At 38.5% G+C, this 10,239-nt stretch overlaps 2 protein-coding genes across 2 annotated transcripts; one reads left to right on the top strand and one right to left on the bottom strand.

Moving 5' to 3' along the window:
- Window positions 1-46: 46 nt before the first annotated feature.
- Window positions 47-7,962, bottom strand: LOC140784180 (protein CHLOROPLAST J-LIKE DOMAIN 1, chloroplastic). The gene is made up of 10 exons (XM_073131427.1): window positions 6,274-7,962; window positions 6,005-6,098; window positions 5,802-5,906; window positions 5,602-5,679; window positions 4,633-4,688; window positions 3,089-3,146; window positions 2,208-2,333; window positions 1,267-1,362; window positions 1,044-1,115; window positions 47-417 (listed from the first exon to the last, which is right to left on the bottom strand). Exons 1-10 carry the CDS (start codon window positions 6,381-6,383, stop codon window positions 355-357), a joined length of 858 nt encoding a protein of 285 aa, XP_072987528.1. The 5' UTR covers window positions 6,384-7,962; the 3' UTR covers window positions 47-354.
- Window positions 7,682-10,216, top strand: LOC140784179 (putative wall-associated receptor kinase-like 16). Its single transcript, XM_073131426.1, has 3 exons — window positions 7,682-8,642; window positions 8,726-8,893; window positions 8,988-10,216. The coding sequence occupies exons 1-3, from the start codon at window positions 7,727-7,729 to the stop codon at window positions 10,154-10,156; spliced, it is 2,253 nt and encodes a 750-aa protein (XP_072987527.1). The 5' UTR covers window positions 7,682-7,726; the 3' UTR covers window positions 10,157-10,216.
- Window positions 10,217-10,239: the final 23 nt, after the last annotated feature.

Below are 10,239 nucleotides of genomic sequence, written 5' to 3'. Positions count from 1 at the left end.
AATGCATCGATGGCCCAATGCAGAAGATTCAAAAAAGCAAAAGCTATTTCGGAGCAAAAATTGTCTTCATCCTTCAAGTCCTTTACTAGCACTATGAGATCATCAGCTAGAGCACAAGTAGAAATAAGAAGCCTCCCCACTCTCTACTACCACTCAAAAAATGTGATGCAAAACATAGACTATGCATCCAGAAAGTATTTAATTTTCAGATCTAGTGAAACCCAAGATCGGCAATCCTCCAATGTAATGAAGGTACTACCTCTTCCTGTAAATGATGCCGGATATATAGAGCATCTATGAACAATAGAATTCCAAAGGTACATAGCCTGTAGAGAACTTGGCCAATGTCAGTCATCATCTGTAGTAAGAAGCCATGACATAGAGCAGGACGGATGTCGTCGTGGTAACAATCAGCTCCTGCACAGTCAAGCAGACAAACCATTAGACTACATGATTATAGGGTTTTTGACTCCACAGCAGTACCATGTAATGTAACAAATTTCTCTCCTGCTTAAAACAAATGTGTTTCCCTTGAAGGGGAATCCATTTTCTTGTATTAAGCCACTAACAAAACTTAATTGGAAAAAGAATTAAAAGACCAACAAAAATGGGAAACCTGACTATAAAGTACTTCAACTATCAGAGTGAAAAACCAACCAGATCACATAAGCTCTCTCAGACAACTAAAGATGATCTGAAACAATATAAAAGAGATAAAGAGAAAACAATCTAACACCTCTCGTTGCTAATGTCTGACACAAGTTACTACTATTAGATGGACTCCATAAAACAAAGAGATCAAAAACATCCATAGCTTTCTCGTGTTCCACTTCTGTCTTTACCAAACAAAACATATGCACAGCACAGAAAAATCTCTCAGCTAGATTATTAGTCCCCACAGTTATTTAAGACGAACAAATCCAAAATGAATTAGAATCCAATCCATAGTCCACAATGGTTCATCGGTAAGTATAGCAAAGGGTGTAACATCTGTATTTGACATTATATGAGGTAAAAGGAAAAAACATTCACCAATACTTTACCTGGTTGTTGTAAAGAAAGAGAGGAATGTACTGACCAAGAAACTCAATCAGGTTGAGTACTCCTGTATAACCCTGAACAGAATCATTAGAACAGACCAAATGAGACAACTGGAAACCAAATGTAGTATCATTAGAAAAAAGCATTAGTATTGGATCTGGTAATATTGACATTATTATTAGAGACTTGGTTGATGTGGTACATAGGAATATCCTATTGACATACCAAGGATGAAACAGCTATACACCCAAACACTAAAGAAAGCGAACGCAGAAGCCGCTTTCCCATGCGTAATCCCCGACCTTCATCCTCACCATACTCCTGCAACAAAGAGGCAGAAGATGTCACTACTCGCTAAGTTTAAGTACAAATAAATTGTCAAAGAAACTTCCAAGTAACTTAGATAGTTATCTGAAAAAAGAACGTGAAGATAATACACAATCCAATATGAGGAAGCACTTCTATTGTTCAAAAACTTCCATGATGCAGAACTGGCAGATATGCCAACGCAACTTCATTCAGGTTTTTGGCATGTCTGCCACAGAAGTGATGGCAGGGTACCTACAGTAGTGAAAAAAATGGTACTTTGTCTAGGCACTCCCATGTCTAGAGGACTAGGCCGTTGCTCTAGGTGGAATGGCCTAAGCTTCAAAAATGAGTAAAAAATTTATTGCACAACCAACCTAGTTTTCCTGGCAAGCAACTTTCTGGCCTGACGTCATTATAACTGGGATTCTAAGACCAATTCATTGTGAACTTAGGATTAGGTTAACAACAGTTTGCGATTCTGTAGATGATATTTAAAGAATCTTCTCAAAGAAGCAGATCCACACCCAGAAACAGAAGCAAGACTCACTTTTCGCTTTCCTTGATCAACAGGCCACTCCTTTCTTCAACCTCAAGAGATTGAACTTATCTTTTAAAAACCTACATGACTATGGTTGATGGTTCATAAGTTTGATGAAAGTTTACGGATAGTAGCTGCAGTTACTTATGATCGTTTTTCTTCTTGACATCCTCAATTTGAACATAAACTCATTAATAGTTCACAAAAGAAAGACAAAATTTATTGCCAGCAGGAAGGTTTCCAACAGAATTATCAGTCAACAGCTCATGACCAAAGCAAAATAAGATTAGAGAACAAAAGTTTAAAACATTTCACTCACATTTATAGTGGGAGAAACTGCTGGTTCAAAAGACTTCAGCTTCTCAAATATTCGATAGAAAAAAGCAAATGCTAGAAACTGCATAGGCTTCCATTCAGCACTTCGTTTGATGAAAATCCATACTGTCTGCAGAAATGAGTAGAGTTGAGCAAATTCCTAATACAATAACGAAGGAATAGTTATCTACAAAAGAAGAAAACTTTTAACTTCTATAGCTGCATTTGAGATTGCCCTTAGGATTAGACTAAGAAAAAGAAAGGAAAAAAAGAGAAGGAATAACCAAGAAATTATCCCATAACTAGGAACTACAATAATGTTAAAAACAACAAAGTGCAAGGAGATACATCATGCATAGCAATTGTAAATCTCTATAATTCCACTCGAGGAACAGAGTCAACAGACATCAGCTGCTCTTTCATGATTATTGAACAGCACAGAAATATGGTTATCAATTTACTTTAAGCCAATGCACATTAGGATAAGACACAGCATGTACAGCAGAAAACTGCTTTCAACAATCTACATAAGAAGAATTTCAGATCTTCCCCTCAGTCTCCAAATTATGTTCAGCTTGAGATGATATTTACATACAGCTGTAAGAAAAATCAGGAAGTTTGAGAGACTCGCATGAAGAAACAATACACAGTTCATAATATGGGAACGTTTTGTGGTACTTTGTATTATAAATTTTAAAGCATGTTTCATTGAACCTCTTTCTTCTATTGGCACATATAATGGTGTGTATAGAAATTGTTATTCATATCAAATCATGAACAGGTTTTTGCAAAACCCACAATCAAGGTGTCCACAAAAAGAAAGAAGTACAAGTAAAGCATGAAAGAAAGGTGTCCTGTTTCAAAATTATGAAGGAAAAATCTTACAAATACAGCTGATATTGCCATATTTATGCGCATATCCTGCAAGCTAGACTTGGAGAATCTGCAAGCAAACGAAGTTATAGGTATGACAAAATATAGATTTTCTTTCTTTTCTTGCAAATCAATACACATGGAAAGTTAGATATGCTGGAGAACACAAAACAACTATACCATAAAAAACAGTAAATCCATAAGTTATGGAAAGCTTTGCCTCAGGTTTTAGTAGAAAATGTGCTACAAATATCAATCAAGTAGTCCTATCACAAAATATATCCAAATCATTTTGCAGTTTGCTCTGTCCATGATAGCTAGTGTAGACCTTAATCACCGTTATCTCAATGCTGTCAATCTAGAAAAAGCCAAGACCCTAATGAGACACTCATGGCCCTTCTAACTACAATTGTAAGGCATGAAATTTTCTCATCCCCTACTCTCTCACTAATTGGGATGCAAGTAAACACAAAAAATGTTTCTTATAATTGTGCATGAACTTCTCAGATCAAAAGATAAGATGTACACTAATTGTTTGATTATGGATAGTTGGATACCATATACAACTTGCAAAAAAAAGTACGTACTATACTAATTATCATGGTTTGAAGTTTCGTCCGAAACCGAGACATCTCGCAGAAATGTTTCGCATTTCAATCCTATCCGATTCAAAACTCTCCCCCAAAACTAGCATCCAACCGAAACAACCATAATAATGAGTTTCCAATTTATGTTTTAGAGTCAAAGCTTGATGTCACTTGAATCCAACTTGACTCAATATCAACCTCATTGCTTAAATATTATTAGATTTTGTATTTTTTGTAAGTACTAAAAAATATGATAAAGAAGATTATTTTATTTAAAAAAATATGAACCCAATAAGATGAAACTGACCAAAATGTTTTGTTTTAGTTAATTACCCTGAAACCCAAACCGAAACTGAGACTTCAAACAATGCTAATCATGGAACTTAACTATACAATATAAATAAAATTCTCATCTCCATCATAATGACAAAAAACAGTAACTATAAACATTGTTAATGAAATACAACCAAGCAGCTCGTCCCATGTTTCACGAACTTGGTAGCAAAATAGATGAATCAATTAGATTATGACCTCACTAAAAGCATGTTGAACAATACATGTATCCATAATGTCTATGAGGGCAAATATGAGTTTCATGATAAATATATTTAAAATCTAATTTTATTTGTAATAAGTGAATAAGCTATAATAAAATATCTGGAAATTAGATTCTCATATTCCAAGGACCATTATTAAACTATAGTAAGAGATTCTGGTTTAAAAAACTATAAAGTAAACGCTCAATTAAATCTCTAAGATCTTATGCAAGTTGGTCATTTATATCTACGTAAGGTAACAGAGACACCATCTACATGGCCGCATAAGCAGTTGTGCAATTGTCATTCAGGATATTGTGTATTCATAATGATATTTGCCAACTTCATATATGTAAGCTACAAACATATAAAACTATTTACAGTCTAAAGACAAAAACACTTGGCTAATGTTGAACATAAACTTAGGGAATACCTTGGGCCCCATGGCACTATCGGCTGCTTATCAGCATACTTAATATCCTTTGACACCTAATGATGAGAAAAGAAAATGAAAAATAATCTATAAAATCATAATATTTTGCTATCAAATTGACAACATATTGAAAAATCAAAAGGAGCTAATACATAAAAGTGCGATAATTTTCTTGGTTCATGGCCTACACAAGTTGAAAAACAAGTTTTAAAAAAGAATTTCAATTTATAATATACAATCCAAAATATAGGCCTTTTGTAGTAATTAGTGTAATACATACTAAGGAACTAAAACAACACAGCCAAGTTAACAATAAGATCTCTCAAGAAGCACAATATTCAAGAAACTAATTTCATAATTTCTAGACAAGGATGAGTCCTAAAAGGATGAAAGTTTCAAAGCTAAATATAGCTTTCACCAGCAATCCTTTATATAGACACTAAGGAACTGGATATCTTGAATCAGGCATTGTCACATACTAACATGTCCTACACATTTAATATCATACCATGAGTAAATTCATCAATATATGCTCAAACAAACTCGCAGACAAAAAAATCCAAGTGGTAGGAGAGAACCCCCTCTCAGGTCCTGACTATAGGTGATTGCTGGCTATATGCCTATTCCCATTCAATTCAATAACTGCTAGGCCGATTGATACTGTGAGATATTGGTGTTACGTGTCGTGCTTGTTCAGTGATCCTCAAACCAGGCTTTTATCAAGGCATACGATAGGCTAAGAGTCCAATCAAAGTCCAAAACATCTTTGCCAGTCAAAATCCAGAGAGGCTAGGATACCAGCAATTTGTCAATTTATCATTTAAAGTTCAAGCTTATAATTTTGAAATACATGCTAAAGTATATGAAAAGGTAGAATTGCAAACATTTTTTTTCCCATATATCATAATTTAAATAGAGTAAAGTTGTGGTTTCTAATAAGGAGAGAAGGAGAATTGGATGGAGGCTAACCTGAAATGACCCAAATGTAACACCCTTCTTTCGATTTTGCAGCTGCAACATCATGATCTTGTCATATGCCCTCTCTAACTGCCACAAAGAAAGTGTGTTTGAATTAGAAATATCTACTCAAATTTACTATCTTACAACCAGATGAGCATTTTAAGAACTAATTATGACTCAAAGAAAATGAAAGAAGCCCTTTAACCTACTTTGGCCACATATGCTTCATCACCCCTTCTTTCCGCATCCTTACGCCTTCTCGTGTATGCCACCTTCATCATCTCAAACCCTTCTATTGGACTGACACCAAGAACCTAAGAACCATGATAAGGAGATTTAATAAAACCACGGCAATTTCCATTTAGAAGCAGCACTCCAAACAGATGAAAAATTCAGGTTACAATCACTTCACCTCATAAGGGTTCTCCTCACTCGCTTGCGGGCTCCCAGCAGCAGAAGTGGCTCTACAAATCAGCCCATAGCGTCTCGCGGGAACCCGACCGAACCTGCCGAATTCAAATTCGAAAATATATATATATAGTAAAAAGCCACATTTCTCAACCAAAGAACGGAAATGCACAAAAATTAGATAAGTTGAACACCTTTTGCAATCAAGAGTAAAAGCAGCACTAAGATTCCAAAGACTAACAAAAATTCGAACAGATAATGGAGGATGATTACCTCAACGAGAAGATAGATGGAGCGGCAAGAACCGATGCGCCGGCGAAGCAACATCTACGGGAGGGATAAATTTTAGGGGAAATCAAGGCATTGGAGATCGCGGTCGCCATTTCTTAACGGAGTATTCTACGGGTGTGTTGGGATTTTTAGGGTTTTCAGGGTTTTCGCGCTCCCGGAAGGGGAAGTGATTGCAAATTGCGGATAGGTGCCATGGAAGAAGGCAACGAGGGGAATCCAAATCTCCCAATCCTGCAATCCACTCTTAATGGACTTCTTTAAACGCCAGAAAAGCCCAGCCCAACAATAGACTTATTTTTTTTTGATAAATAATTCACAGTCCTATTCCTATTGAAACTTAATTAGTGACACACTCGGTCACCAAATCCTTCCACAAAGACATCCAGTAACAACACTTGGCCCTCAAGGCCTTATAAAATACCATGCATCTACCAAAGGCATTTAAACTACTTTAAAGCTAGGCCTTTATTTGCAAGTGCAAAAGTTTAGACCCCAATTTGCTTTACAATATACGTCCACGTCATTATAATTTATATATGATGTGATCATCTCAATCCAGTGGTTCGATTTTCCAACATATAAAGGTTCAAGTCCAATAATTGGAAAGAAAAGAGAACACTTGTTCGTTGTTGATTAGAGATCCTAAAGCCGGGCAGGTAACACGTTATATTTTCATTGTTGCTTTTGAAAAGTCGAAGCCTAAATAATTATTACTCCTATAATGTTGGACAATCCATTTCAATTAAGGTGACACTTCCCCGTGTTAAACCATTCCTATACAAGAGCGATTCGCATTTAACCAGCGACACGAATGGAGATCAAATCCATGAACGTAACGGCAAGTCGCAACTGAAAACGAACCAATAGCCGACCGCACGAAGTTCCTGCATCTGCGCTTGCAAATGAGGACGTCAATTCACGCTAGTCTAGTGGAAGTCGTGATCGATCGATCAATCGATCAATCGATCATCTTTACCAACCAACTCTAGTAGAGTTGGTAGGTATTTTGCTCATAACCAAGGAGGTCATGAGTTCAACTCCAACCCTAAATAATATTGTGGAGAAATTATTTAGTGGTTGGTAGTTTGATGGCTTGACTCGATTCGGTTGATGGCTTGACAGTGCGGTTAGCTTGGAAGAACAACTTGACAACGCAAACAGCTTGGAGCAAGTCTCGACGGCGTTTGATTCGAAGCAATTGTTCGGCGACGCATTTGGCTTGAAGCCTAGACTAGATAGCTAAAAAGCTCGGTGGGCCCTAAAATGTCTCTGTATCTAGGGAGGGTTGGTCCTTTGTCCAGCCCATATCTAGTCTTCGGCTCATGAATGATAAAAAAAAAAAAAAATCGATCGATAAATGAAATTATTTAAAAACCTGGTATCTTGTGTAGTTGTGACGGTATTCTTATCCTTCTTTCACCTCCGGAGGATAGAGATGATCATGGAGCATAGCAAGAGAAATCCAACCAAGAAATTATTCAGGCACATCCTAGGTGCGGTCTTGTTTCTGCTCCACTTCCTGCTGATGCCTCGGCGGACAGAATCCACGGAAGCCGTCGCACTTCCGGGCTGCCAAGATACGTGCGGCGGCGTCCGAATCCCCTATCCTTTTGGCATCGGAATTGAGTGCTCTATGAGAGGCTTTAAGCTCACCTGCAACATAACAAACGGCGGCGTCTTTAGGCCCTTCCTCAGCAACGCAGAGGTGCTCAACATCTCACTTTCCTCGGGCCAAGCTCGCATAAACAACCCCATATCCAGACAATGCTACATCAAGGAGAACTCCACCACCAACTTAAAATTCTGGATGTGGAATCTGAGCTCGACGCCGTATCGGTTCTCCTACACGCTCAACAAGTTCACGACGGTTGGGTGCGATACCCTGGCGTACATCGGGATCAGAAACAAGGTGAACAGCTACCAGAGCGGGTGCGTGTCGGTGTGCCAGACCCCCGAGAGCCTCGTGAACGGCTCATGCGCCGGCATCGGGTGCTGCCAGACCGCCATCCCGAAGGGGATCAGCTACTACAAGGTCTGGTTCGACAGAAGATTCAGCAGTCTCAACGTATGGAACTTTAGCGCCTGTAGCTACGCGGTTCTCGCAGAGGAGGGTTGGTTCGAGTTCAAGAGCTCGTACATCACCACCCGCGAGTTGTATGATGGGTATGCGCCGATGGCTATTGATTGGGCCATTGGTAACGAAACATGCGAGATAGCCAAGCTCAACATGACCTCCTATGCATGCCTAAGTGAGAACAGTAGATGCATCAACTCAACCAATGGCCCTGGTTATCTTTGCAATTGTTCCGACGGGTATCGAGGGAATCCTTATCTACTTGGAGGATGCCAAGGTTCTCTTTCTTCATCTCTCCCTCTCCTTTTATGATTAGGTAATTAAATCGGTTATCTTAATTAGCTTTCTTTTTTATCGCAGATATAGATGAGTGTGCCGACAAGGATAACTATCCATGCTCTGGAATTTGCAGCAATACACCAGGGAATTTCTCATGTTCATGCCCACCAGGGGAATACGGTGATCCTTCTCTCAATGGGAAATGTTATCCCAACCCAAAACGTTCACCCACAGAGCCGGTAGCTATAGGTATATGATATATCAGCAGCTAACTCTTTACACATCAAAACTTGCATTAGTTAATGTTAACCTTACATTAATTGGGTTTGGTGTCTACACGCAGGCATTAGTGCCGGTGTTGTTATACTACTACTGCTAGTTTTCTGCTTCTACTTTATAAGAGAAAGAAGAAAACTAAAGCAAGTCAAAGAGGAATATTTTAGACGGCACGGTGGATGGCTGTTGTATGAAGAGATAAAGTCGAAGCAACCCATGTCCTTTAAGATATTTACCAAGAAAGAGCTAGAAGAGGCGACGAATAAGTTTGACGACAGTACCATTCTTGGTCGCGGAGGTTGTGGCACTGTCCACAAGGGTACTCTCAAAAACAATAGGGTAGTAGCCATAAAAAGATCTAGGGTGATCAACGACAGCCAAATGAAGGAATTAGGAAAGGAGATGTTAATTCTCTCCCAGATCAACCACAAGAATGTGGTCAAGCTTCTCGGTTGTTGCTTGGAGGTGGAAGTTCCCATGCTGGTTTATGAGTTTGTCCCTAATGGTACCCTGTATCAGCTTATCCATGGCAAGAACAATACACCCCATATATCATTGAAAACTCGTCTAAGGATTGCTCACGAGTCGGCAGAAGCGCTCAGTTACTTACATTCATCAGCATCGCCGCCAATAATTCACGGAGATGTCAAGCCTTCTAACATTCTCTTGGATGAGAATTACATGGCAAAGGTGTCGGATTTTGGAGCTTCGATGATAGCTCCAATGGATGAAACCCAGTTCGTCACGTTGGTTCAAGGGACTTGTGGTTATCTAGACCCAGAGTACATGCTAACAAGCATCCTAACGAATAAAAGTGATGTTTATAGCTTTGGTGTGGTTCTCTTGGAACTCCTTACCGGCAAAAAAGCATTTAATTTTGCAGCACCGGAGGAAGAGAGAAGCCTCTCATCAAATTTCATATCTGCTATGAAGGCGGGTCGACTCCATGAACTTCTAAACGACCAAATTATCAGTGAAGAAGACATGGAGTTGATTAAGGAATTTGCTGAGCTAGCAGTGGCATGCTTAAATATCATAGCAGAAGAAAGGCCAACAATGAAGGAAGTAGCAGAGGAGCTTGATAGGTTACAGAAAGTCGAGAAACATCCTTGGGCACAACATAATCCAGAGGTGGAAAGCTTACTTGAGGGATCATCAAACTATCCTGAGAATGTAACCACTAGCTATTACAGCTTAGATAAGAAAGCTGTACTAAATATAGAATCTGGAAGATAGATGAGCAATTTGTATAATTTTTACATAATACATGGTTGGTGATAGACTTTTTTCCAAGCATTTCTTAGTTAAATTCCTATTGA

This window comes from Typha latifolia, chromosome 3, assembly GCF_019914945.1.
Source record: "Typha latifolia isolate L0001 chromosome 3, TyphaL0001v2, whole genome shotgun sequence".
Classification (NCBI taxonomy): domain Eukaryota; kingdom Viridiplantae; phylum Streptophyta; class Magnoliopsida; order Poales; family Typhaceae; genus Typha; species Typha latifolia.
This window is presented reverse-complemented; position numbering and strand designations above follow the sequence as displayed.